General features: G+C 54.1%; 2 protein-coding genes across 7 annotated transcripts; one reads left to right on the forward strand and one right to left on the reverse strand.

Annotated features, from left to right (window-relative positions):
* Positions 1-514: 514 nt before the first annotated feature.
* On the reverse strand, positions 515-27,307 carry SLC2A4 (solute carrier family 2 member 4). 6 transcript variants are annotated; one of them, XR_012328854.1, is made up of 12 exons: positions 26,060-27,307; positions 24,661-24,777; positions 24,380-24,552; positions 24,169-24,293; positions 23,940-24,055; positions 23,687-23,849; positions 23,413-23,600; positions 23,137-23,241; positions 22,887-22,988; positions 22,192-22,395; positions 1,325-1,906; positions 515-661 (listed from the first exon to the last, which is right to left on the reverse strand). XR_012328854.1 is itself a non-coding variant. In XM_073798506.1 (11 exons), the coding sequence occupies exons 1-11, from the start codon at positions 26,090-26,092 to the stop codon at positions 21,087-21,089; spliced, it is 1,599 nt and encodes a 532-aa protein (XP_073654607.1). In that variant the 5' UTR covers positions 26,093-27,300; the 3' UTR covers positions 20,506-21,086. The 6 variants fall into 6 exon arrangements, 5 of the variants coding, with proteins under 5 accessions (XP_073654607.1, XP_073654608.1, XP_073654610.1 ...); XM_073798506.1 differs by lacking the exons at positions 515-661; positions 1,325-1,906 and adding an exon at positions 20,506-21,359 and having other exon boundaries at positions 26,060-27,300; XM_019926782.3 differs by lacking the exons at positions 515-661; positions 1,325-1,906 and adding an exon at positions 21,220-21,662 and having other exon boundaries at positions 26,060-27,296.
* YBX2 (Y-box binding protein 2) lies at positions 14,010-20,107 on the forward strand. Its single transcript, XM_033847440.2, has 9 exons — positions 14,010-14,391; positions 15,047-15,110; positions 16,529-16,562; positions 17,423-17,512; positions 18,138-18,422; positions 18,577-18,680; positions 18,950-19,127; positions 19,544-19,628; positions 19,726-20,107. The coding sequence occupies exons 1-8, from the start codon at positions 14,115-14,117 to the stop codon at positions 19,592-19,594; spliced, it is 1,083 nt and encodes a 360-aa protein (XP_033703331.1). The 5' UTR covers positions 14,010-14,114; the 3' UTR covers positions 19,595-19,628; positions 19,726-20,107.
* Positions 27,308-27,593: the final 286 nt, after the last annotated feature.

The following is a 27,593-nucleotide window of genomic DNA, read 5'->3' on the forward strand; positions in this document are numbered from 1 at the left end:
GCTACAACATGGATGAACCATGAAACATATGCTAAATAAAAGTCAGTCACAAAAGGCCACATACGGTAGTGTGTAATTCCATTTACATGAAATGTCCAGAATAGGCAAATCCATAGAGACAGAAAGTAGAGAGTAGTTGCCTAGTGCTTAGGGGTTAGGGAGAAATGAAGACATGGGGAGGGACTGCTAACGACTGTGGGGGAAGGGGCAAAGGGTGTCTTTTAGGATGATGAAAATGTTCTAAAATTGATTGGAGTGATGGTTGCCCTCTTCAGATATTAAAAAACATTGAATTGGGGCTTCCCTGGTGGCGCAGTGGTTGAGAGTCCGCCTGCCGATGCAGGGGACACGGGTTCGTGCCCCGGTCCGGGAAGATCCCACATGCCACGGAGCGGCTGGGCCCGTGAGCCATGGCCACTGAGACTGCGCGTCCAGAGCCTGTGCTCCGCAACGGGAGAGGCCACAACAGGCCCGCGTACCGCAAAAAAAAAAAAAAAAAAAAAAAAAAAACCATCGAATTGTACACTTTAAATAATTAAATTGTTAGTATATGAATATCTTGATAAAGCTGTTACTTTAAAAATGTGTTGTTGGAAAAGCTAAAGCTGGTCCTTTGTTTTAAAAAAATAATAACAATAGACATACCTCTGGCAAGATCGACCTAGAAAAAAAAGACATAAACTATGTTAGAAGTGGAAAAGGTCATAAATCAACTATAGCTGAGATTAGAAACCATTATAAGACAAACTATGAAGAAGACTTGCTGAACAAAAGAAAAAAAAATGAGCATTTCCTCAATAAATAAATTACAAAGGGAAAAAGAAAACCAGCAGGGGAAACTACAGATTAAAAAATGTAAGTCAAATGAGTGAGTTTGGACTCAAACAAACTACAAAAGGGTGGGAACATTAAGAGACAATTAGAAGTCTGAACACTGGTATTTTATATTAGGAAATTATTCATTTGTTTGGTGTGCTAATATGAGGTTATTTTTTAAAGTCGTCTTTAACAGTACATATGGAACTATTTACATGTGAAATGATATCTCTGGAGTTTGTCTCAAAATAATACATGAGAGGCAGAAGTGGGGAGAGGTATAGATAAAGCTAAAGTTAGGGGATGGGAAATGGGTTTATGATACTCTTTTTTCTCCTTATGCATGTTTGACATTTTCCATAATCAAAGTGCTTCAGACCGTTCTTTGTTAATACATTTGTAAACAGTCTAAGTGGACAATTTCCTGAAATATATAATGTATGTGTATACATATATACAATTTATCAAAATTAAATCAAAGAAATAGAAAACCTAAATAAACTCTTACCAAATTGATGGAAAAAAAAAATGTGTTGTTGGGAATTCCCTGGTGGTCCAGGAGTTAGGACTCTGCGCTTTCACTGTTGAGGGCGTGGGTTCGATTCCTGGTGGAGGGAGGAACTAAGCTCCCACATGCCATGTGGCGCGGCCAAAACAAAACAAAGTTAAAAAAAAGTCAAACAGACGAAGTGAAGCTTGAGGATGAGCAAATGGGTAACGCTTAGGTGTGGGTGAGGGGGCGGGACGTTCCTGGACCCGCTCTTACAGCACTCAGCTGCTGGGATCAGCGGAGAAACCTTGAGTGCATTCACTCAGTCATCCATTCATTCAGTTCATATTTACTGAGTCCATTAAGTGTCAGATACTTGGGATACAAGGGTGGTGAGATTAGCACTATGGTCCCTGCCCCACAGTTGGGAGGAGGAGATTATCAGATAATAAACAAATGTATAACATTAGCCCGTGTGCTCAGGCCAGTACCTGTCTACCACCAGTGACTGATGGGTTTATGAAGAGCAGTTGGTATGAGAGTAGGAGGAGAAGCCCTGAGAAAATGCCTGAGGGATCTTCCGTGATTTTGACCTTGCTCCTGTGGAAGTTAAGAAAAAGAGGGTGGAGATGGAGAAGAATGAGACTGGAGTGGTTCTGGGCCTGAAGGAAAGGCCCAGGAGTTCTCCCCACCCCACCATTCCCAGAGGCCTTGCAGAACCCAGGTGCTAGGGAGAGAAGCCAGAAAGTCTCTTAGAAACTGGACCAAGCAAGTAGGGAATAGGTCTGAGGACGGAACAGGGACCCAGCTCACAGAAGAAGGAAACGCAGTGAGCCCATCGCAAATGACTCTAGAGCATTAGATCATTCGTTTGCTCAGTCATTCACTCTCCAGGTAGAAACTGAGGCTCGCTCTGGGCCAAGCCCTGTGGTCAGACTGAAGAGGTAGCCAGGGGACTTCCCTGGTGGCACAGTGGCTAAGATTCCGTGCCCTCAATGCAGGGGGCCCAGGTTCAATCCCTGGTCAGGGAACTAGATCCCACATGCATGCCGCAACTGAGAGTTTGCATGCCACAACTAAGGAGCCCGCCTTCTGCAACTAAGACCTGGTGCAACCAAATAAATAAATAAATATATTTTTTAAAAAAGGTAGCCGGGCAACTGCAGAGCAGAGCCATGCGGCCGACAGCAGGGCACGTGGGGGCTGAGTGAGCACCCTGAGGGGCCAAACCCAGCCTGGAAGCCCGGCAGTTCTTTTGTCAGGGAGACACCCGAGCTGAGGAACCTGGAGAAAGATCGGCCCTCAACAGGGTGAGGGAAGGTCTGGGAACTTGCTGGGCAAGGGATAAAGCAAAATTAGCTGGGTGTCAACCCTTCTTGGCTGGTCTAGACCCATGAAAAGAACACCTCAAAGGGGAATTCCCTGGCGGTGCAGTGGTTAGGAATCTGCACTCCCACTGCAGGAGCCCTGGGTTCAATCCCTGGTCGGGAACACAAGCCACGAGGCCGAAAAAACCAAAAAGAATATCTCAAGGTATAAGAGAGGAACTGAAGGGCAGATGGCCTCTGTGTTGAGAGAAGGAAGATCCAAGGGGTAGGTTAGGGCCTCAATCCTCAAACAGGACTACCCTTCCTGCATCCTGGGTCCAGGGCCCGTGCACTGGCCCACAGTCACTTGGTCACTCCAAATCCCATTCCTTCCTCCCCTCTCTCCACCTGGCCATTTCTCGTGTGCCTTTCAGCACTGAGGTCTGGCTTCACCTCCAGCCCATGCCATCCTGACACTCCCAGGCTAATTTGAATGGCATCTTCTCTGCTCATGGCCCCTGTGCTCACTCCTACCCATCACCTGTCCTACAGACAATATGTCTGTCTCCCTCTCCAGACGCTGAGCTCTGTGTGAGCAGGGTAGTCCCCACACCCACCACAGAACCTGACACGTGGCTAGCTCTGAATGTTTATAGAATGAATAAATAAATGAGTGAATGAATGAGGAGGGGTAGCAATCTGAGCCCGAGAGAAACTGCCAGATGCTCAGCGGGAATCAAGAAGAAAGAGGGTTTTAAGACCAGTGAGGGGGGCTTCCCTGGTGGCGCAGTGGTTAAGAATCCGCCTGCCAATGCAGGGACACGGGTTCGAGCCCTGGCCTGGGAAGATCCCACATGCTGCGAAGCAACTAAGCCCGTGCACCACAACTACTGAGCCTGAGCTCTAGAGCCCACGAGACATAACTACTATGCCCACGTGCCACAACTACTGAAGCCTGTGCGCCTAGAGCCCGTGCTCCGCAACAAGAGAAGCCACAATGAGAAGCCCGCTCACTGCAACAAAGAGTAGCCCCCGCTCGCCACAACTAAAGAAAGCCCGTGCACAGCAATGAAGACCCAACACAGCCATAAATAAATAAATTTATTAAAAAAAAAAAAAAACACCAGTGAGGGGACCTTCCTGGTGGTTCAGTAGTTAAGACTTCCACAGCAGGGGGCGGCAGATCTGCCGGGAGAAGGTGGGTGAGAAGTTCTGCAAGAAGATCACCAACATTGTAGAGGTGATGAACCGGCACGAGGACACGTCCAAGATGCCCTCGCAGTCGCAGGTGGACAACGTGTGTGACACAGGTTTGCGGGACATGCAGCCCTACCTCTACAAGATCTCCTTCCAAATCACCGACACCCTGGGCTCCTCCGTCACCAACACCATGCGCAGGCTCATCAAAGACACCCTGGCCCTCTAGGCCTCACTGGGGCCTTGGGCACTCCTTGATGGCTTCTGGGAATCGTACTGTTAGGCCCTTGGGGCTCTGAAACCCACTCTGGGTCCTTGATGAGACTTGGAAGGGCCACCTCTGGCTTCCTGTTGTGTGGTTGCCAGTCTCTGGTCATCCTCGTCACCTTCACCGACGGTCAAGTCCGGCCTACACTGTCTCTCCGCACCCCTGTGGGGGTCCCTTTCCTACACTGTACAGAGGAGCCATCACTAGGATGGGAAATAAAGTTGAGAATGTGGAGGAAAAATAAAAAAGACTTCCACTGCAGGAGGCATGCATTCAATCCCTGGTTGGGGAACTAAGATCCTGCATGCCATGTGGCATGGAAAAAAAAGACCAGTGAGATGTGGCAGGTGGGTGAAATGGGTGAAGGGGGTCAAAGGTACAAACTTCCAATTATAAAGTAAAAAGTCCTGAGGATGTAATGTACAGCATTGTGACTATACCTAATCACACTGTATTGTATGCTTGAAAGTTGCTAAGAGTAGAGCTTCAAAGTTCTCATCACAGGAAGAAGGAAAAATTGTAACTATGTGTGGTAATGGATGATAACTAGATATAGTGTGATAAGGACGTTAACTAGATAGAGTGTGATAATCATTTTGCAATCTATACATATATCAAATCACTATGTTGCACATCTGAAACAAATATAATATTATATGTCAATTATATCTCAAAAACAAAACGAAATCAAAAACAGTGAGATGTGAGTTGAAGTTAGAGATTAAAGAGTCTACTCAGGGCACACATCAGAGCCACCTTGTCCTGACCTGCCAGGAAACAGGTCCAAGACCTGCATGCCCTTCTCTCTCCTGTGTTCACCTCTCCTCGTCTTTACGATGCTCGGTTCAGCTTAAAATAACTGACTCTTCTTGGCACTGGTGCCCCCAATTTGTTCTTTGAAGGAAAAGGGGACTGGGCAACTCAGAGATGAGTGGGACTCACGAACTCCTAGTTTCACAAAGGGGAAACCAGCTTTAGAGATGGAAGTTGGACAAGAAAGAAGTTTCCCCGCCGTGCGATGCAGGGGACGTGGGTTGGATCCTTGGTCTGGGACATAAGATCTCACATTCCAGAGGCGCAACTAAGCCCTTGCGCCACAACTACTGAGCTCGCACGCCTCAACTGGAGCCCACGTGCCGCAAACTACAGAGCCCACGCGCTCTGGAACCCGCGTGCCACAGCTAGAGAAGAGAAAACCCGCACGCCACAACTAGAGAGAAGGCCGCTTGCCACAATGAAAGATCCGGCATGCCTCAATGAATATCCCGCGTGCCGCAACTAAGACCCGATGCAGCCTTAATTAATTAATTAATTAAATTTAATTTAAAAAAGAAAGAAAGAGGATTCCCCCTGCTTGAGGCCCATCTCCTGCCTGTTTAGAGAGGAGGGAGTCTCCCCTCCTGCCAACCCTGAAGAGGAAGTTCCTCAAGTCTGCCCTGCAGTTCATCTGCGTAGCCCATCTTAGGGGCTGCTTGGGCTCCCCAGACTGAGCTGTAATGTCAGAGTTTGATCTGGCCAAACTACCCCCCCTGTCTTCTGCAGCCTGCCAGGGAGGACTAAATCCTCACCAAAGGGGTTAGTCCTCTGAGAAGAGTCAATTCCACCGAGAAGAACCCAGTAAAGCGCTTTAGACATCATTCAGGCGCCTCTGGATTCAGGACAGGATTTTTGCCTGGATTCGAGGCCTGCAGGATTTAGGTTCCAACCTCCCCATCCCAGCTGTTCCTCGCCAGAGCCTCTGCAGGCCTCCTGCACCTCCCAACACAGTCATGCCCTTCCCCTTCCTGGGCCACTCACACTGTGTAGCTTTTGAAACCGAGCAGGACCCTGTGGGGCTCCTGGGCATGGAAGCCTTTCTGTCCCCTGTTTCTTGTTTGTAGGGAACAGATTCCAGCCTCCATGACCTTCCCTGGGTTCCAAAGGGCAGATTCAAACAGTTGCTCCTCGGGAAGGGAGAGGATGCAGACAGAGACAAGGGAGAGGCAGCCAAGAAACCACCTGAGGCAACATTAAAGGAACCAGAGAAGTCAATCAGGATTAGGAAAGCAGGGACTTCCCTGGTCCAGTGGTTAAGACTCCTGCAGAGGGCGCAGGTTCAATCCCTGGTCGGGGAACTAAGATCCCGCATGCCAGGCCAAAAAAAAAAAAAATTAGGAGACCACCTGAGACAAGATGAAAGGAGTGCAAGCCCTGCACACACTCTAATCTTATCAGCAACCCTACACTTGATCCATTGCTATAAAAACTCCTCACCAATTCCTCATGGGTTGGGACACACAATTCTGAGAGGCATGAGCCCGCTGTGTCCCCCTTTGCCTGGCAAAGCAATAAGGCTATTCTTTTCTACTTCACCCAAAACTCTGTCTCCGAGATTCAATTCGGTACATCACTTTGGCCCAGTCACTTAGCCTCTCTGGAACTATCTCCTCATCTGTGACAATAGAGAGTTCAACACTTACTTCATAGGGAGCTCAGCCTGACCTAGGGCTGTAACTCCCATCTGCGCGGGGCTCCAGCCTCAACTTTCTCCTGAGCTGCAGACGCATCCCTCAAACTGCCTGCCTGAGCGCTCTTCTTGGGTGTTTCAAACAAGCCCCAAACCAAGCCCCTGACCATGTTCCTCTTGCCAGGGTTTCTCGTGGAAATAAATAGCATCAGCATCTGCCCACGTTCAAGCTAAAACCCTAGATTCCGTGATGCATTCCAGTCCACCACCAAGCCCTGCAGACACTACTTCCAAAATGTACTTCAAACGCGTCCATTTCTCTCCATCCTCACTAATCCGCGGCCCCATCACCTCTGCCTCCCTCCAGTTTATTTTCCCCAGAGCAGCCAAGTAATATTTTTAAAATGTAAGTCAAGTAGGGGAGGCTGTGCATGCATGGGTGCAGAGGGTATACGAGAAATCTCTGTATCATCCACTTAATTTTGCTGTGAATCTAAAACTGCTTTAAAAAATAAAGTTTTGGGAATTCCCTGGTGGTCCAGGGGTTAGGACTCGGTGCTTTCACTGTCGAGGGCGCAGGTTGGACCCCTGGTCAGGGAACTAAGATCCCGCAAGCCATGCAGTGTGGCCAAAAAAATTTTTTTTAATTAAAAAAAATAAAGTTTATTAAAAAATAATAAATTAGACCATATCACTCATTCCCCCTTTTAAAACCCTTGAAAGGGGACTTCCCTGGTGGCGCAGTGGTTAAGAACCCGCCTGCCAGTGCTAGGGGACAGGGGTTCGAGCCCTGGTCTGGGAAGATCCCACATGCCACGGAGCAACTAAGTGTGTGTGCCACAACTACCAAGCCTGCGCTCTAGAGCCTGTGAGCCACAGCTACCGAGCCTGTGTGCTGCCACTACTGAAGTCCGCATGCCTAGAGCCTGTGCTCTGATACAAGAGAAGCCACTGCAATGAGAAGCCCACGCACCGCAACGAAGACCCAACGCAGCCAAATAAATTATTAATTTATTTTAAATTTTAAATAAAAATAAAACCCTTCAAAGACTTCCCATCACTCTTAGGATAAAATCCAGGTTCCAAAGCGTTGGCTAATCTGGCCCTGCCTATCTCATCCTCCACCTTGTTCACTAAACATTTTCCTCTGATAGGCTCATGTCTTTTCTGCATCAGGGCCATTGCATTAATTTTTTTTTTCATGTGCCTGGAACTCTCTTCCCTAATCCCAACACTTGGCTGTCTTCTTCTCATCCTTCAGGTCACAGCATAAACTGTGACACATCTCCCAGCAGTGTCTTCCTGGTGGCCTAATTCTAGATTATCCCCTTACAGCCTCCTATCCTACACACCACACCAATCTGTGCATTTCCTTCATGGCTTTGATTACATCTGTTATTATCATGTGTATCTGTTGACTTATTTCATCACCTCCTTTACTAGACTGTAAGTGGTGTGAGGGCAGGGAGTGTCTTATTCACCACTGAATAAGTGTCTTCCCAGCACCTTTTATAGCACCTTGGCGCACAGAAAGTGCTCACTAAATGCTTGTTGAGGAAATAAATGAACAGGCATATTTTATTGTAAACCACCTGAACTATTTTTATTTATGTATTTATTTATTTATTGGCTGCACCACCCGGCTTATGAGATCTTAGTTCCCTGACCAGGGATCGAACCCAGTCTCTCTGCAGTGGAAGTCCAGAGTCCTAAGCACTGGAGCGCCAGGGAATTCCCCACCTGAACTATTTTTAGAAGACACACAGAGTTGCTAAGGAGCGCTGTGGTGATCATTCCATCCACCCTGCCTTCCCCACCACATGGTCGGAGGAAGGTACTCCATAAATGTCAGTGAAGTTAATTCAAACAGGGAATCCCTGGAACTTTGAGAACGGATTTAGTATCATGGAAGTTGAGGTTGAAAGAGAGCGTTGTGTAACAGTGCTGTCTGCTAGAACTTTCTGTGACGACAGATCTGTACTGAGGAAAAAAAGCATTTTAGAAAGATCTTTCTGGCTTTCTTCTTTCATTCAGTCAACTCTTTACTGGCCACTTACCAGATGCCAGGTACAGTTTTAGATGCTTAGAATACAGCAGTGAAGAAGCCAGCCAAGAACCCAAGCTTATATACATTAAAAACAAGAAACTATCAGGTACTGATAAATACTACAGTGAAAATAAAGGCAGGGTTAGGACAGAATGACTGGGAGGCTATTTTGCTTGTGGGGTGCGTCGTGAAAAGTGGATGGGAGGGGGGCAATTTTGGAGGATGCAGGTGAGAAATGCTGAGACCATGAAACAGGTAAGCACAGCAGAGTGCATATCACCACAGCCAGATATACTGGAGCCCTTTCCCGAGACAGGGGACCCCGGAGAGTTCCAGTTGGCAGCTGGGCATCACAGATCTGGAGCTCGGGAGGGTGGTCTGGGCTAGCGGCATAGACTGGGGAGTCATCTGTGTTTGGGTTGTTTATTGGTTTCCTAGGGCTGCTGTAACAAAGTGTCACAGACTTGGTGCTGAAAACTACAGAAACTTGTTCTTACAGTTCTATAGGATAGAAGTCTGAAATCAAGATGTTGGCAGGGCTGCCCTCTCTTCCAAGTCTTGAAAAGAGGATCCCTCCTTGCCTCTTTCAGCTTCTGGTAGCCCAGGCACTCCTTGGATTGCAGCTATAGCACTGGCGTCTCTGCTCTGTCATCGCATGGCATTGTCCCTATGTGTCTGTCTTTACGTGGTAGTTTCCTCTTATAAGGACACCAGTCATATGGATTAGGGCCCAGCCCAGTGACTTGATCTTGATTTCATTTCATCTGCAAGGACCTTATTTCCAAATAAGGTCACATTCACAGGTACCAGGGGTTGGGGTTTCAACGTATATTTTGGGGGACACAATTCTACCTGTAACAGGTCATAGCTGAAGCAGTGGAAGTGGACAAGTTCCCCAAAGGTGACAGAGTCAGAACAGAAGAACTGGGGACTCTAGCAAATAAAAGCTTGAGGAGCCCACGAAGAAGTCTGAGAAGGAGATGGTCTCCAGTTACATCTGTCACATAGACAGAGGTGGAGGAACAAGGGCAAAAAAAGGGTCCATTGAACTAAGTGACAGGGCAGATGTCAGTGTCTTTCCTCATGCCCCTCCCCCCTCCCAAGGGAAGAAGCAGAGCCTGGGTGATGGAAACAGTCTTTTAAGAAATGTAGTTTCAAAAGCTGGTATATATAGGATGGATAAACAACAAGGTCCTACTGTGGAGCACAAAGAACTATATTCACTATCCTGTGATAAACCATAATGGAAAAGAATATGAAAAAGAATGTATACAAGTCACTTTTCTGTACAGCAGTAATTAACACAACATCGTAATTCAACTATACTTCAATAAAAAATAAATTAAAAAAAATTAGTTTCGAAGGAAAAGCCTGACATATGGAAAGTACTAGAGGGAATGTGGGGGTCAAAGGATTGTTGGGGAAGATGGGAAAGTATAGTCCCAGCACAGTGGAAGGAGGTTGGCGACTTAGAAGATGGGCTCTGGGGGACATCCCTGGTGGTCCAGTGGCTAAGTCTCTGAGCTCCCAACGCAGGCGGCCCGGGTTCGATCCCTGGTCAGGGAACTAGATCCCACATGCCGTAGCTAAGAGTTCACATGCCACAACGAAGATCCCGCGTGCCACAATGAAGACCTGGCGCAGCCAAAATAAATAAATAAGTAAATATTAAAAAAGAAAGAAGATGGCCTCTGGAGTTGGGCTGGTCTGCACTGGATTCTCAGCTTGGCTTGTTCAAGAGCTGTGTGATTTTAGGATGGTTGCTCAACTTCACTATTCCTCTGTTTTGTTATCTGGAAAATGGGGATAATTATACTAGTATCCACTTCTCAGGGCTGCTGGAAGGAGTAAATGACTGAAGACATTTAAAGTGTTTAACACAGCATGTGGCACATACTTAGTGCTCAATAAATATTGACTCTTACTGCAATTAGGTTAAAAAAAATACAAGGAGGAGGTTTCAAGAAGGAGGCAGTAAGTAATATCAGATATAGTAGGTAGGACAGGACGTAGAGGGCAGAGAAAAGGTCAAGGATTTGGCGGAGTGCTAGCAGAACCTGGAAAAGGAGAGGGCAGAGCTAACAGTAGCTAAAGAGCAAATGGGGCAAGAGAGGGAGGGGCTGTAGGTATGGAACACTCTCTTGGTAGCAGCTGAGAAATAAGAGAGCAGGTATTAGCAGACAGAAGAAGCAATAGACCTTGATTTGGGCAGCAAGGAGAAAGTTAGAGGCGGAAGTCGCTGGTAGTGTTTGGTACTAAGGGTAAAGCGAGGCAACAGCATCTTGTAAATCTTTCACATATCTCAGTTTGATACCATAAATCTTCACCTTTGCTGTGCTGAGCCTGGGCATCCAGGGGAAACTGTTCTACAAAGGAGGAATGGGCACTAAGGAATGATTGTGGGTAAGTGGCGACATACCTCAGCATGGGAGGGGGAAAAAGAGGAGCCTGGATGAGGACTTACGTTTCAGAAGCCTGAGAAGCAATTGGCTAGAGGATGTCTGGCTCAGAGTCTGCTAGAAGGTGGGAAAGACTCAGGGCTGGAGACACACGGGTTTAAGAGCCATCAGTAGCAGATGGTCACCAAAACCAGGGGAATGGATAAAATTACCTATAGAAGGGGGGGTGACAGGAGAAGACAGTCCAGGAAAGATTGAGGCTGGTGGAGAACAAGCCACAGAAGGAGAGGTATCAGGGCATGGGGGAAGGTGAAGCTGTGGAAGCTTTGGCAGGACCACTTCTGCAGATGGAGTTGAAAGAGAACCCAAAACCAGGCCCCAAATGTCTCAGTTAAGAAGAGGGTGTGGACCATTGGTGAAGCCATCTCAGTGGAGTGATGGGGACAGAAACCAGGTTTGGGTTGGTGGGGTGTGAAAGAAAGATGAGGAAGTAGAGACAGTAGAGCCTTTCTTCAGGAAGTTTTGTGTTAATTTGATGGAGAGGTGTAGCGCAAGAGTTAGGAGGTAGCGGTTTTGTTTTATTTATTTATTTATTTTTAACAGTGAACAAGATAGGCCAGATTGCAGGTGGGCAGGAAATGACAGAAAGAGAGGGACAGTAAGAGGAGGAAGGCTTTTCACAAGAATGCCTGGAGCCCTTGTTATCTATAGTACTTAAAAATATTTAAATAGGGACTTCCCTGGCAGTCCAGTGGTTAAGAATTTGGGCTTCCACTGCAGGGGGCACGGGTTCGATCCCTGGTGGGAGAACTAAGATCCCGTATGCCTTGTGGGGTGTGTGTGAGTGTGTGTGTGTGTGTGTGTGTGAAATTAAATAACCAGAAAATTACATGCACAAACCCTTCAACTGAACAGGGATATTAATTGCAAATCTCTGTGGCATCTGCTACTTCTTATCCATGGGGATAGAGAGTATGTAACTGTTGTATGTCTAAGTATTGTTTCATGTCTCGGTGCTGTCGGCCAAATGTACTTTTCCTGCAGCACCCTTGATCTCCTGACATATTTTTAATTTTACTACAAATAGGGCTCACCCTTTCTGTTAGCTTCCTCTCTCTCACCTTCTAACCTTACAGTTAACCAGTCCACACCTGAGCTCCCTCTGTACCTTCCACGCGATTCTTTGGTTGCCGGGGTCACACTGTGAGTTACCTTGCTTGCCTCCCCCCAGCCTTGGTCTCATGCTTCTCGAATTCCTTGAGCTCAGGGCTGGATACAGGTAAGTTGGTCCTTAATAGTCTAAAAGAGGGTGGTCATTTCTTTATCCTTCACGGCCTCGCCTTGATTTAGTTGTTTTCGCATCTTTTCTCTTTTTCTGGTGCCCGATGCCCCGGGAAACAGAATCTTCAACTGCGAAAGGGTGGGAGCGGCGGGGCTAGCGGGGTAGCGGTGGAAGGAGAGAGAGGAAGCCGGGGCGGGCGGCCTCCCGAAGAGGCCGGCAGAGGGCGCGCCGGCACCGGGATTGGCAGCGGCCGCCGTCTGGAAAGCGGACGCTGGCCTGGCGGGGGACTTCGGGGCTGCGGAAGCGCACGTGGGGCCGGGCAGAGCCTGGGGGCACGTGTGCTGCCCGGGGGCGTGCTGTCCCTGCTAAAAATACGCGTCCTGCCCGGGTCGGGGAGACGGCCCTCGGCGGGAGCGGCTTCTGGAGCCGCATCTTTCTGGGAGAGAGATAGCGTCTCCCGGGCCGGACACCTGGACTCCCGAGAAACCCGGGGCAAGCCTCGCACAGGGCCTCAGATTTTTCATCTGTGGAATGGGGACCATTCATTTGCTCAAGCAATATTACGTGCCAGTGTTATGCCAGGCACTGTTCCAGGAGTCAGGCATAACTACACGGTTTTTGCTGTGGAGTTCACGGCTTAAGAGTTTCGGAGTGGGCAGGAATAGTATAAATAAGCAATTTCATATTTCAAAAAATGCCATGAGAAAAGTAAAGAAGTGATAGTGAGGAGGGAAATGTAAGCTGATACTTGAAGCCAAGTCACCCTGAGAGACATGGAGGCAGACGAAACTGCCTTGAGTCCGAAGAGCCTGGCCAGTTGGATAAAAGGAAGAAGGCGGAGGGAGCAGCCAGGGAGAGGGCGAGGAGCTGGAGACGGAGGCCCCACCTAGCCGGAGACCAAAGCGCCCAGCACTGTGGACCCTGAAACTGATCTCGGGTGGAAAACATCAGAACGGCGGTGGTTTGTGCGGAGGTTGGACCTGCCCGGAAGGGGCTCGAGGGAACCTCCCAGAGCGAGGGAAAAACACCTTGATTAAGGTGTTGATTACAAGGATGAACACGTTTATCAAAACTCAGCGAAGAGTTGTGCATTTTGCTGTATGTAAATTATACCTCAAAAACAAACTAAAGTGTGAGTCCTCGGCTTGTGAGAGCAACCGTGAGCTGGGAAAGTCTGGCTGGCCGCGCGGGCTGATCCCGCAGGCCAGGGTGTGTGGGTCATCCTCTAGGGAGAGGGTCGGGCGGGCTGGGAGAAAGCAACCACACCTGGCGCTGTGCGGGCAAGCGTGGCCTCGAGAGTGGAAGCGAGCGGTGCCGCTCACAGCCGGGACCGAGGCTGCGGGCTCAGGCCCCCCGCCCGGGTCGTCAGAGGCAACCTTGGAGCTGCGCCCCCCGCCCCGCCCCGCCCTTCGTGCAGAGGCCAGGTGGCGGTTGGGGCGCGACCAGCCCGTTTGATTTCCCGCGGCCGGTGGAAAGGGGCGGGGGGAAGGGAAAGAGGCCGTCGGCCAATGGGTTGGGCTGTGGTGCGTCACGTGACGGCAACGGGGCGGGGCCCAGGTGTACTTACAAGGCTGCGGGCGGGGGCCTCGGCCTCCTCGCCAAGTTCAGGAGGCGGGGCCGGCGTGCTGGCCTGGGGGGGTAGCTTCGCTAGGATTGGCCTGTGGCCGGGAGGCGGGGCCTGCGCGCGCCGCGGCTGCGGGCTCCGATTGGCCTCGGCTCAGGGCCCGCTGCCGGCGTGCAGGCGAGGCTCGGGGCGCGAGGACCAAGCCTGGCAGTGGGTTCGCGAGCCAGGGGGAGGGGCCGGGCCGGTGGCGGCGGAGGAGGAGGAGGTGGCGGCGGGGGCCGGTACTGGGCCCGGCGGGATGAGCGAGGCGGAGGCGGCAGTGGTGGCGACAGCGGCCCCCGCGGCCACGGTGCCCGCGACGGCGGCAGGGGTGGTAGCGGTGGTGGTTCCGGTGCCCGCAGGGGAGTCGCAGAAAGCAGGCAGCGGGGCGGGCGGAGTCGGAGCCGCAGCCTCCTCGGGCCCCGCTGCTGGGACCCCCTCGGCGCCGGGCCCCCGCACCCCTGGCAACCCAGCGACGGCGGCCTCGGGGACCCCCGCGCCCCCGGCCCGGAGTCAGGCGGACAAGCCGGTGCTGGGTGAGGGGCGGGGCGCGCGCCAGGGCTGCTCTAAGGGGGTCGGCGGGCTGGGGGAGGGGCATCGTGGACCCCGGTGGGGTCCGGAAAGCCGAAGGCCGGTTTGGCTCGAGACTCAAAGGACTAGCTAGGCTGAGGCCAGCGGACCGAAGTGGGTTCCCCTGGTGGGAAATCCTGCAGTTCTTGGGCGGGAGGGCGTGGTTAGTCTGGTAGGGTCTGGCCACGCCCCCGGGGCGGGAGACTTTTGGCCTTGATGACTCGAGTTAGTGTTAGGTAAATCTCTGGGACCAGGAAGCAAGTGCACTAGTGACCCTTACACTGGGAGGGCTAGAGAGACCCTCAGTTATGACCTGAGGGCGGAAGTTCGTGGACCAGGTGAGTACCCGGTTCTAGGTGAAGGGCCTTGATTTGTAGGATGTGAGGAACGTGCCTTAGAATCGGAAGTTTTGAAAGCCTGAGCCCCCCTGTATGGGCGCTTCCATTTACGTAGTGGAACTGGGGTAAGAATGCCTTGAAGCTACTGGGTGAAACCTGGTTGGCGTGAAGTTAAGCTTAATAGGTAATAGGGAGGTAGACTAGATTTTGGAGTGTCTCAAAACTGAGTCGAACTCCATCTCTCTCCCCATCTTACTGTCCCCACTGCATCCCTGCCTGGCAGCAATCCAAGTCCTGGGCACTGTCAAATGGTTCAACGTGCGGAATGGTTACGGATTCATCAACAGGTATCTGAGGAACCCAGGGAGGGGGTGGAATGGGTGCCTTCCAAACTGGCCTGTGGGACTGGACACCTTTCCAGCCTCATCCCTACCCCTACCAAGGCACATGGTTGCAATGTCCAGCTGACGCTGATTGAAAGTCTTTAACCACAGCACAGATGTGGGCAAGACGAAGCCGCCTCCACATCTTCAAGGGCAGCAGAGGATTAATGATCTAAGAAGTTGGCAAACCTGGTTCTGACCCTCCCAAGCCTGTCTGGGTCACCTTCTGGTTTAGTTTGCCGCCGCCTTTGTGGCAGAATGTACCTGCTCTCTGTGCCTCCGGGCTGGAATCCTCACTCATTTCCTGTTTAGGGCAGCACACTTAGCACTCTCATAACTCATCTCCCTAACGGAGCTGTTAGCTCGTTGAATGAATCCCCCACCTGATGGGACTGCGTCCGGTGGGGGTTGGGGAAGGGAGGCGCCAGCACAGCCCGAGGCTGCTGCTTTCCTTCAGTTCCGCAGCCCCTCCCACCCACCCACCCACCCCCGCCCCCGCACTGGGCGGGGCGTAGTGGCGGATTCTGAGCGGAGCCAGGTCTCTGCCAGAGGGCCTTCCCCAGCCCAGGCACCCTGCCGAGCCCAGACCTCCTGGGAGATCCCAGTTCCCTCTTAGCAGGCTGACCTTTGTGCAGATCTAAGTGCTTTAAAGCTAGAACACTTGTTCTAGGGAAGGGTCCCTCTCTAATTCTGGAAATGAGGACTCCTGGGAGGTTCTGAGGGAAGACCTCCCCCCTCCCCCATTGGGGTGCTAGGATAAACTGGGGTGATAGGCAAGGTCGTGACAGATCGAATGTTCTCTCTCATCCTTGATTTCTTGGTGTGTTGAGAGGGGGCCTGGGGTTCACCTCCAGGCTGAGAACACAGTTTTGTGGCTGTTTGGAGCAAGTTCTTGACCCATTTTCCCCTCCTCAAACGTGTTCTGCACCTCAACTCCTGTCCCCACTTTCTCCCTCCTTGACTATAGAAGGAAGGAAACCGAGTGGAATTTTCCACCCGTGATGTGGGTTGGGGAAGAGGGGTTGTTGGCTGGGGACAGTTATACCCAGCACCACCAGGTTCTAAGGTGCCCTGGGGTAGAGGGTGGAGTGCTCAGCAGGTGAAATCTGGCCCAGCTCCTTCAAGGTGCCTTTGCCTCCCCCCACAGCCCTTTCCTCGTGAAGCCAGGTTTTTCATGGAGGTTTTAGGGATATTTGCTTCATACCAGCTTCAGGGGGCCCCCGCTGGCTCTTGTCTCACTCCCTGGGCCCTGTTTCACCCCAAGCTGCCGTGGAAGGTGGAGAGGATGGGGCCACAAGTCTTAGGAATGGCAGCTAGGGAGGCTTCAGTGGAGGTGAGCGCCTTACCAAAGTCACCCCCTAACAACCCATCCTGTCCTGCAGGAATGACACCAAGGAGGATGTCTTTGTTCACCAGGTAAGAGCTAGGTTGACTTTCTGAGAGGAGGAACCCGCCCTCTTTGATGGCTTTTGCCCTTATCCTTAGCAGCACAGATCATGTTTCTCCAGCTTTCATCTCCTACCCGGAAATAGTTCCCCCATCCACCCGCCTCAGGTGCCTGTATTAACTGCATTGGCCCCACTTGTGTTGGGTTGTCTCTGTAAGAAACGTACCTGTTGCCCTCTGGGCATGGCACGCTCACTACCTACTGGGACCTGTGAACACCCTTAGAATGAATTACAGGCGGTGTCCAAGGGACAGGACACAGGCTTGCGCTACTTGGGTGCAGTGGTTCTCAAAGTGTGGTCCCTGCAACAGCAGCATCACCTGACATCCAAATTCTCAGGCCCACCTCAGTCCTAGCGAATCAATCAGGCTTGGGGGAGGGACCAGCAGCCTGTTTTTACAAGCTCTCCAGGTGTTTGTGATGCACGCACAGTTTGAGAACCACTGCTTTGGTGGAGAGCGCTCTCAGTGGGATTGAGGTAAGAAGCACAGTACATTTTACCCACTTTGCAACTTAAGACTCTCTCAGCTTTTTGTTTTGCTTTTGAGTTCATGTTTCTTGCCTCCCTTCTTGAAATCCTTGAGGGGTGGGGGAGGAGGGAGTGTGTTCTGGGGACCATGGTGAACTGCACAGTTGTTTGAAAGCCGCTAGTTTGTGGCTTTTCCCCCGCTAAACTTTGACTGCCTTCTCCTTGCTCCACCCTCCAGCCCCAGCCCACAAGTATTCAATAAAATTTTGAAAAGAATGAAATTGGGTGGTGGACCCAGCAGGGGCGCAAGAAACTCCCGGCTGGCTGTCCTCACCTTTCTCCTGGCCTTTCCCTAACCAGACAGCTATTAAAAGAAACAACCCGAGGAAGTTTCTGCGCAGCGTTGGAGATGGGGAGACTGTGGAGTTCGATGTCGTGGAAGGAGAGAAGGTTCGAGGGCTGCGGTGGGATGGAGAGCCCGCCAAGCCGTGGGAGGGTGGCCTGGAAGTCCCCTGAGGCTCTGGCCTCCTCAGGCCAGCTCCTCCTCTGGCCGAGCGGCCCAGGCTGTAGGACCAGGACTGTGTCCTCACGCAGACCTTGTCATCCTTAACGTTCTGGCCACTCCAAGGGATGTCCTAAAGAACGTGTCGCTGTCACCAGTCAGCAGTATCTGGGTTTCTTTGTATAGTTCACCAAATACTCCCATGCCTGTTCTCCACGCGGGGCCCGTGCCCACATTTTTCTCTCAGAATCAGCCCTCCCGGAGACAGACACCTACTGCCAGCCCTCTTTCTCCCTCCCCACCCCACCTCCAGGCTAAACCTCAAGAGGGTCCAGTGGCAGCTATTTCAAAAGGACCAGTTGCAGATGTGGTCCCTCCTAGAAGGGTCCAAACACCTGCCACTCTTTCTCTGGGGAGGGTGGAAAGAAGTAGAAGTTATAGGACCTGGAGGAAAGCTGGAAAGGGGCATTTAGCTGGAAGGATGGGAAGACAATGATTCAGGCAAGACTGGGAAGGTTGCGCACTGGTTTTTGGAGCAGGTTCTCACCCGTTCCTCCCCACCTCCCCCTGCAGGGCGCAGAAGCTGCTAATGTAACTGGGCCCGGCGGGGTGCCAGTGAAGGGCAGCCGCTATGCCCCCAACCGACGTAGGTTCCGCCGATTCATCCCCCGGCCCCGCCCAGCTGCCCCGCCACCCATGGTGGCAGAGGCTCCATCGGGCCGGACAGAACTAGGCAGCGAAGGGGAGCGTGCTGAAGACTCCGGGCAGCGGCCCAGACGACGGCGCCCACCGCCCTTCTTCTACCGACGGCGCTTTGTGCGAGGCCCTCGGCCCCCCAACCAGCAGCCGCCCATAGAGGTGAGGGGAACTGGGAACGTGGGAACCAGCTGCGAGAGTTGGTGAGGCTGGAGACCAGAGTCCCCAGACGAAGCAGAATGGTGGCCTGGGAAGAGCTGCAGACGCCTGGACAGCTGGTGCCACCCGGCTCACCCGGGCCTTTGTGTGTTCCCAGGGCACTGATGGGGCAGAACCCAAAGAGAGAGCCCCGTTGGAGGGGGACCAACAGCAGGGAGATGAGCGGGTACCCCCACCCAGATTCCGGCCCAGGTACCGAAGGTAAGACTCCCTGTCCTGGGCTCTGTCTTCCCCTTTGCCAGCCAGTATGGGGACAGGAGGATGGGAAGGGGATGGCCCTGAAGCCAGTGGTCATGAGGGCTGGGTAGCTGAGCAATTACTGCTGAGGTGCCCAGGGGTTAGCAGGCACTGCTGGGGTGGGGTGGGGACGGAGAGGCAGCCTGGTCCACCTCTGCTGGGTGGCCCTGGGAGGGAGGGACGTGGTCCACACAGGGCTCCTGTCCCTTCAGGGTCCCTACTTTTCTCCCCAGGCCTTTCCACCCCAGGCCACCCCAGCAGCCCACCACAGAAAGTGGGGATGGCGAGACCAAGCCCAGCCAAGGCCCCACTGACGGTTCCCGGCCTGAGCCCCAGCGCTCACGAAACCGCCCCTACTTCCAGCGGAGACGTCAGCAGCCCCCTGGACCCGGGCGGCCCACAGCCCCAGAGGTGAGGACCTTGGACTGTCCGTGTGTGGCAGGGGAGAATGAAGGAAAAGGCTGTGGCCAACTTGCCTGTCTCCCTTCTTCCCCCACTTCTGTCTTCTTTTCCTTTCCCTTCCCTCTCTTTGTCCCCCTCCTCCTGGCCTTGCTCCCACCCACCCTGTTTCACGCAGCCTGACACCCGAGAGACAGTGCTGCTGGGTCCACGCCTGGCGGGCACCCCAACCCACCAGGAAACCCCAGCAGAGGCGGTCGAGCCCACGTCACCCCCTGCAGACTCCCTCTCAGCTCTGCTGGGAGCCCCAGCACCAGCCTGTGGATGTGAACTGGGGGAGGAACGGGAAGAGAAAAGGTGGGAGGAGGTTGAAGTTGGGGGCTCCAAAGGACAAGAGGGTCTCAGTCGGCCACCCTTGTTCTCTCTAGACCTCGGCCCCCATCAACAGTGGGGACCCCCCAACTGGCATACCGGAGTGATTCCAACTCGAAGGACACCCAGAGCCACCATCTGGTGAGTGGCAGGCCCAGGACAGGTACCAAGAGGGTGGGGATGGGGCTGGGTGGTGATAAGCTGCTGGTCGTGATTTTTCGGTCTCTCTTCCTCTCAGGTATCTGCCAGTTTTTCCAACTGACCTGGATCCTACCCAGCACCTCCCTCTCCGCTTTCCCACAATTCATGACATCGAAACACCAGCTTTTCCCCTTTTTCCTGGAGACTCAGGAGGGCCAAAGCAACAGCCTTTGGCTTTTTTTTCTCTCCCTGACCAAGGGTTAAAGGAAGGGATCCATCCTTATAGTTCAGAGTCACCAACTCCCTCCCCTAAATCAGGCTGAGAAGGAACCAGCCAGCTCTTACCTCCTCCTGGTTGTTTTTCTTTCCCCTCCCAGTTTATTTTTTGTTTCCCCACTACCCCCTATCTCTGAAGCCATTTTATGAACCGTCATGTGCCACCTGAGCCTCCAGTAAAAACAAAAACAGGCTTTCCTGTTGTCTTGGTCTCTGCCTCTTTTCTGTTCAGAGCCTCGCTGGTAACTTACTGTAGAGGGGGCGGCGGCAGGGCCTGCGCTCAGATCCTGTGCCCACGTTTCTAGCTGTACAGCTCTGCAGAAGTGCCTTCATCCCTGTGAAGTTGACTTTTCCCATCTGTGAAACGGGGCTAATGCCTCGCTGGCAGAATGAGTGTTTCCTGAAGTGCCGAGAGCAGCGTCTGGCACCTGCAGCGTCACCTTACCGAGCATTTACTACCGTTAAGGAAAGCAGTGACTACAACTCTTGAGGTGGCGGGGGGTGAGTGAGTGACAGCATCCAGAGGGTTCTGCGGCCTCGAGCTGAGGCAGGATGGAGAGGAGATGGGGGTTGGGGTGGCTATGGTCCCTGCCTCAGCCCATCCCGGAGTGTCTTCGCATGACAGGACGCTCATCTCATACAGTAACTTTATATACGGATCTCTATATATATACATTTAGTACAACAGACCTTCAGTTTCTTCTCCCTGCCCCTTCTTTTCCAAACATATACAAAAATATCTGAAGGCTCCTCCCAGCCCAGTGTTCACAGGCAGCCTTTCAAATCCCTCTTTCCCTTAGTTGGTCAAAAGCCTTTGGGTACAACACCCTCCCGGTATGGGAGAGGAGGAAAGAGCTGGGGCCCCCATCTGGCAGCTTTGGGGAGCAGCTGGGGTGGGGCCCGGAACCCTGAGTCTAGAGAGGCGCCTGCTGTCCCTTCCTCTCCCCACGTGTGGACGTGTGTTCCCTCTCACCCCAGAAGCCCGAGCAAGAGGACTGAGCCTGCAGTGAGAGAGGTGAGGTTAGACCTTGGGAGGGGTGCGTCCTTTGCCCTGGAGGGGACAAGACAGACCCCCCCCCCTTTCACCCAGAGTCTGTGGCAAGAATTCAGAGAAAGTGCCAGAGTGGGAGGAGTCCAAGGTGGCAGGAACTGGATATCTCTTCTCCAGTCCTGCTCTTGGCTTCAGTTCACGCCCACCGGAAAGTCAGTCTTAGAGCCTCTCCTCCCTATAATCCCCCTACTCTGGCCGGGGCGGAAGTATCCTGGAGCTGGGGCGGGGTGCGGGTGGGCTACAGAGGAAGGAGGGGATGAGAAGGGAGAATGGCCCACCCCACGGCCACAGCCTAACCACAACACAAATAATCCAAGAGTCACACGAGGGGAATGAGGGGGGTGCTCAGACCACCCTTCCCTCCAGCTTCCCAATTCCACCAGGCTGCAGGGGGTTTCTCCACCCTGGAAGTAATGGGGAAGAGAGGGTTAAAGTGCTGCAGAGGAAAGGAGGGGGTCTCTGGGCGGGTTGAAGAACTGGCTCTCCTGCCCCTGCTTGGCCCCTCAGTCATTCTCATCTGGCCCTAAGTACTCAAGCTCTGTGCTGGGTTTCACCTCCTGCTCTAAAAGAGAGGGTGTCCGGCGGAAGGCGGCTGAGATCTGGTCAAACGTCCGGCCGCGGGTTTCAGGCACTTTTAAGAAGGTGAAGATGAAGAAGCCAAGCAGGAGGACCGCGAATAGAAGGAAGACGTAGGGACCCATAGCATCCTGGGACAAGTGGAGAAAGAGGTGTTGACAGAGGGGAGGGAACGGGTGGCCTCCGGCAAGCCAGGGACGAAAGCCTTCACAGGGATACTGCACAGAGCAGGTGGCTCCTTTGCGGGGCAATGGAAATTACCGGGAGAATTTAGTGAGAAAAGAATTCTCTGAACCCCAACTCTCCTGGTTTCTCCCTCTCTTACCATCCTGAGTCACTGAAGTCAGAGTGGATTCCCGGCCATTTGCAGTATTAATATGAAGTTTGTAATATTACTCCTAGTCTAAGTAAGTTATGCCACTAGTTTGTTCTGAAGAAACCTCTGTTGTTATCCAATCTAGGTCAGTTCCCTTCTTTGATTCTGGTGGAACAGGTGGTCTTCCGGACCCACGTGGTCCACCAAAGTGACCCCCAGACCAGCACTCTATGGGCGGGGGAAAGGGGGAAATGCTGACTGGAAAGCAACTGGGCTAGTTGTGAGTGTGAGTTGCCATCCTCTGGCTGACCATGTGGGAGATGGGGACCGGGCAGGGGACCTACCGCAACATACTGGAAACCCATGCCAATGATGAAGTTGCACGTCCAGTTGGAGAAACCAGCCACAGCCATGGCTGCTGGGCGGGGTCCCTGGCTGAAGAGCTCGGCCACGATGAACCAGGGGATGGGGCCAGGGCCAATCTCAAAGAAGGCCACAAAGCCAAAGATGGCCACGATGGAGACATAGCTCATGGCTGGAACCCGCTCCTGGGGGCCAGGCAGGGAGGGTGGAGAATTCAGGTCAGGTCTTTCTGGATCTTCCTTTGCCCTCAACCCAGCAAACTGGCATCTACCCCTACCAGCTGCTCACGGGGGGCTGGCCACCCTTGGTTAGAATAGGTCCTTGAGCATTTGACATTCAGCTGGCCACCCTTTGCCAATTCAGGGCAGAGGGAACATGTGGTCTCCCAGCTCTTATGACTGTGGATTCCCACTTGGTTCTAGAGCTGGGTCCTTAGGAATTATTGGTCCTGAGGCTTGACAGGGGCTCTCCTCCCTGGCTGCCAGGATTGTGCTACAGCTTCCACCCAGAGGAGGAAGTGCAGCCTGGGTCCCTCGGCAGCACGGTCCTGGCATACGGCCTGGCCTCAGGATCAAAGGCATGTATGTTGAGGCATGGCCCTGGCTGCCCACAGAGCCCCTTGGGGCAGTTCCCCTGGGTTGGGCCACGGGTCCCCTTCCCTCTCCCTAGGCCTCACCAGCAGAAGCAGAGCCACGGTCATCAAGATGGCACAGCCACACATGCCTGCCAGGCCTAGGAGTTGGAGGGTCCGGCGCCCAGCCCGTTCCACCAAGAACACCTGAGGGGAGAGTCAGGGCTTGCAAGGGGCCTTTAAGGCTTGGGAAGTGGGAGGGGTTAGGTGGGTGGGGCCAACCAAGAGCTGGATCTCCAGGAAGCCCAGGGTTGTGAAACCAATGGTGGGGGCCCTTCCAGAGGTAAGTAGTTACCGAGACCAAGGTGAAGACCGTGTTGACCACACCGGCTCCGATGGTGGCGTAGGCTGGTTGCCCTACCCCCGCCGTCTCGAAGATGCTGGTTGAATAATAGAAAACCTAGAGGTGGGCGAGAAGAAAAGGGGATGGCAGGGATGTGTCCCTCCCTCCCTTGCAGCCACTCCAAGCTGGACTGACCCTGAATTTTAACGGAGGGGGCTTGCTCCCTTCTTCCCTCCTCTCAGGCTCTTCCCTGACCCTTGCCCTTCCTGGAGGCTGCTGCATACGTACTGCATTGATGCCCGACAGCTGCTGGCTCAGCTGCAGCACAATTGCAATGACGAGGGGTTGCCGGTGGATGTGGCTGCCCAGGAGCTGGAGCAGGGACAGTGGCCGCTCATGCTCCAGCTTCCGCTTCTCCTCCTTCAGCTCAGCCAGCTCTTCGGACACGTCGGCCCAGCCTGTCAGGCGCTTCAAACCTGGAGGTGAGTAGGGTCAGGTCTGAGAGGGCAGGGAGGGGGCCTGGGAGGAGGACAGGCACCAGCAAGACGGCACGGGAGCTCACTCTTTCTGGCGGGCCCCTCCAGGTTCCGGATGATGTACAGGTAGCGGGGGCTTTCTGGGCAGAAGGGCAGCAGGACCAGCTGCAGGAGGGCAGGCAGCATAGTGATGCCCAGGAGAAGTGGCCATAGGGTAGCAGTGCCCAGTATGGACTCCAAGCCCAGCACCTGTGGCAGAAGGGTGGGAGCCGTTCAGCCTGTCCCCAGAGCCCCACCCCAACCCCCTTCCCAGCCTCCCATGAGGCCAGGTCCAGTCACCTGGGCAATCAGGATGCCAGTGACGATGGCCAGTTGGTTGAGTGTCCCCAAGGCGCCCCGCAGGTGAGTGGGGGCGATCTCCCCCACGTACATGGGCACCAGCCCCGACGTCAGCCCTGGGCAGAGGGAAGGAGAGAGCTTCTGAGGGCAGCTGCCCACTCTGACCCCCAAGCCCAGGGAGAGTGAAGGAGAGCAAGGCACTGGGCGGGACCACAGTGCCCGCGGGTACCTGAGTAGGCGCCAATGAGGAACCGTCCAAGAATGAGCAACTCGTAGGAGGCAGCCGCCTTGGCCAGGCCCATGAGGGCGCCCCCTAGCACTGCCAGGGCATTGTTGAACAGCATTGCCCTCTTCCTGGCAGGCAAAGAGTGGGGCTGTGAGAGTTAGGGCATTGGTACTCTGGCTCCCTTCCTGTTTTCCCTTGCCCTCCAGCCTCATACCTTCCCAACCACTGAGAGATGACTCCAATCAGGAAGGAGGAGATCATGCCACCCACAGAGAAGATGGCCACGGAGAGAGCCCAGAGCATGGTGAGGGTGCCTGGTGGGATGGAGCCGGGTCCCTCAGGCCCCTGCCTCCCCAGCCACGTCTCATTGTAGCTCTGTTCAATCACCTAGGGGACAGCACAGGAGTTATTCCCTGCAGACTCCTCCCTCTCTGCTCACTCCTGACACCCCCTGCCTTGTCTGGGCCCCCCACTCTGCCGGCTGTAGCCCCTCACCTTCTGGGGGGCATTGATGACCCCGATGTTGTAGCCAAACTGCAGGGAGCCGAGCACAGCGGAGAATACGGCGAGGACCAGGGTCCCAGTGACTCGTTGCTGGGGGTGCTCCCCATCCTGGGCAGGCGGAAGCAGAGAGGAGGCATATCACATGGAATCATGGCATCTTTCCTTCCTCAAGGGGCCCAGGCCCAGCAGGAGCCTTGAGATGCTGGGTTCCATCCAACATGTTGGGCGAGGGAAAGTGGGCCATATTAGGAGTCGCTTGAAGATCTCAACGTAAACAAGAGCAGGAAGAACCCGAGAGTACCAGGGCATGGAGGAGAAACTGATGTTTGAGTCCAGTAGGCAGAGAAATGTTTGAGGACCTGGGTCTCACAATTCCTCTGTGACCTTGGGACAGGCTTGGGCTTAAAAGACCTGAGTTCAGATTTGTGTAACCTTGGGTAAGTCACTGCCCCACTCTGAACTGGGGAGATAGGGGTGATGTTGCCTAATTTGCCTACCTGTCAGTGAAAGTGTGAAAATCAAAATCAAACGTTAACAGTGTCCCCAACAGTGCTGGTTTTATAAAGTGACAAGTGCATTATCGTCATCAGCCTCTGTCCTCTCCCCTCCCATCTGGGGGTTCTCTCCGCGGGCTCCTGGAAGCTCCCAACAGGCTCAAGAAAGCCATTTCCCAAAAGGACATCGCGGTCATTCCTCCTGGCCTATGGCCTTCTCTGTCTCCGCCCCGGCCTCCCTTCCCCCTCTAAGCTGCGACGAAGGGCAGGGGGCCATGCTGGCTTTTGCCTGGGAGAGCCTTGCCCAGGGGATGGGGGCGGGAAGGTGGTATGAGGTGCGGTAGCGGTGGTGGCTGATCGCTGGCGGCACAGACTGTCTCCAAACGGAAACCTGAGCTGGGGGAGGAAGGGCTGACACTCCCCTCTACCCCTCCACCAACCTTGGGGCGAGGGAAAGTTCAGCGTCCTGGAGGACTGACAAGAGTGGGGGTGGGGGTGGGCCTACGGAGAACCTCCGGTCCTCGAAAAGTTGCGGGCGAGCCGAGACAGACGGACAGCTGCTGAAGGGCAAGACCCGCCTGGACCTGCTTTCTTGAGGGCAGAGTGTCCACGATCCCGGCGCAACTCGCCGCCAACTAGAGAAGGGGGCGAACCCTGGACTCGCAGAATCCAGCCGCTGTCCTAGCCCCCGAATAATCCCCCAGACGCACTCTGCCTCTTGGAGGGACTGGAATCCGACCGTCACGGGTTGTCCAGCCCGGGTATAAATAGCAAGTCCCCCACCCCCACCCCCTGCGTCTGCGCAAGGACCGCCCCCTAGCTGACCCCAACCGCGACCCCAGCCCGAGAAAAGCGGGACCCGTGTCCGCGTCCCGCCCCCGCATGCCAAACCCTACTTCGGAGCCGATCTGTTGGAAGCCCGACGGCATCTTGTCTTAGGAACTGGAGATGCACGAGCTGCCGTAGATGAGAGGGAGGCGACTGGGGGTCTGCGGCCCTAGCCTTGGCGGGCAGAGGGAGCGGGGGCGATGGGGGTCGCGGAGCTTTGTGCGGAGGGCGAGCCTGGCGGGACCCACAGCCACAAGCCGAGGAGCCAGAGAGCAGCTCCCGGGGATCTGGCTGAGCCTGGCCGGCGGGGGAAAGACCCGAAGAGCAGCCCCGGCGGTTCCCCAGGGCCACGCCTTTCACAGCACCCATTGGCCGGGAGCCCGCACACCCCAGAAGGCCACGCCCCTCCCTGAGGCTGAGAGTTTGGCACCTGCTGTAGGGTAGGCCAGCGAGGCCACGCCCGTCAGCGAGCCGGGCGAGACACGCCCCGCGGGTTCCCGCCGGCCTACGTCCCGGAAGTTTTGAAAAGGGGGTCCTGGGACCCCTGGAGACCAAGTTCCCCTCAGTGTGAGGACTCCGCCCCCCGGCCAAGGTTCGGGGCTGAAGAAGCGACTTCAAAGCCCTTAGCGGCGGCTCGGGACGGCGGGGTCCGAGAGGAAGGGACGGGCCAGGTACACTTGCCCGGGAGAGAACTCGGGCGGCCCAAAACTGCGCGAGCCGGCGCGCGGGGTGGGTGCGGAGCAATGGCCTGGAGTAACCGACAGTGGTTATTTTTAGCTCCCACATTGGGAGACGCCAAATGTCAGGTCCCGGGTGTCCCGGCCGGTCCCGGGCGGGGGAGGGCAGGGAGACGGAGCCTTAAAGGATCCGCGACACGCTTCCCACGCGGAGATGGCCTTGGGCACAGGAAATTCCGTTCCTAGCGGGTCGGGTGTCTGGCCTTGGTGGTCCTCTTTCCATGCATCCCTGCTCTGGGCACTGTCTATCTGGCCCTGCCCCTACACCGGTTCCCCGCGTTGGTTCCTGGAGGCGGCCCGAGGGACAGGTGGTCACACCAACCACGTCACCAGTCCTGAGGCCCCTGAGCCGCCAAAAATGTGCCAGCCGCGTGGACGACTAGGACACGCTTTCTAGAGGTCGCTCTGGGTTTGAATCCCCAGCTAAATCCTGCCCAGCGAGGAGGGCGCGACCTAGGGGTGGCGAGTCGCCAGAGCAGCGGAACACTCGGAGTACAGAGAGCGCGCGTCTGGGAAAAGGGGACTCAGAAGCGCGGGGCTTTAGTGCCACCTGGAGGGAGAACGCGGATCCGCAGCGGATCGGGCCAGGGTGGTCTCCGGCCCACTGTCCCCGTCATTCTACCTCTCTAAGGCTTCCATTACTTCCAGCCCAGGCCTCTTTCTGGAGCTCCAGATCCGACTGTTCAGCTGCCGCGTGGGTGGGCAGCTCACATGATAAGCGTGTCCAGACCTGCTCCTCCTGCTAACTTCCTCATCCCAGTGAATGGTCCTATTAGCCATCCTGTCACTCCTATCAGAAGGAGGAAGTCATGCTTGATTTCTCCTCTCCTGCACCCGCCCCCACCCCTTTCTCCAGTTAGTTATC

This window comes from Tursiops truncatus, chromosome 20 (assembly GCF_011762595.2).
Source record: "Tursiops truncatus isolate mTurTru1 chromosome 20, mTurTru1.mat.Y, whole genome shotgun sequence".
In the NCBI taxonomy this organism is placed as follows: Eukaryota; Metazoa; Chordata; class Mammalia; order Artiodactyla; family Delphinidae; genus Tursiops; species Tursiops truncatus.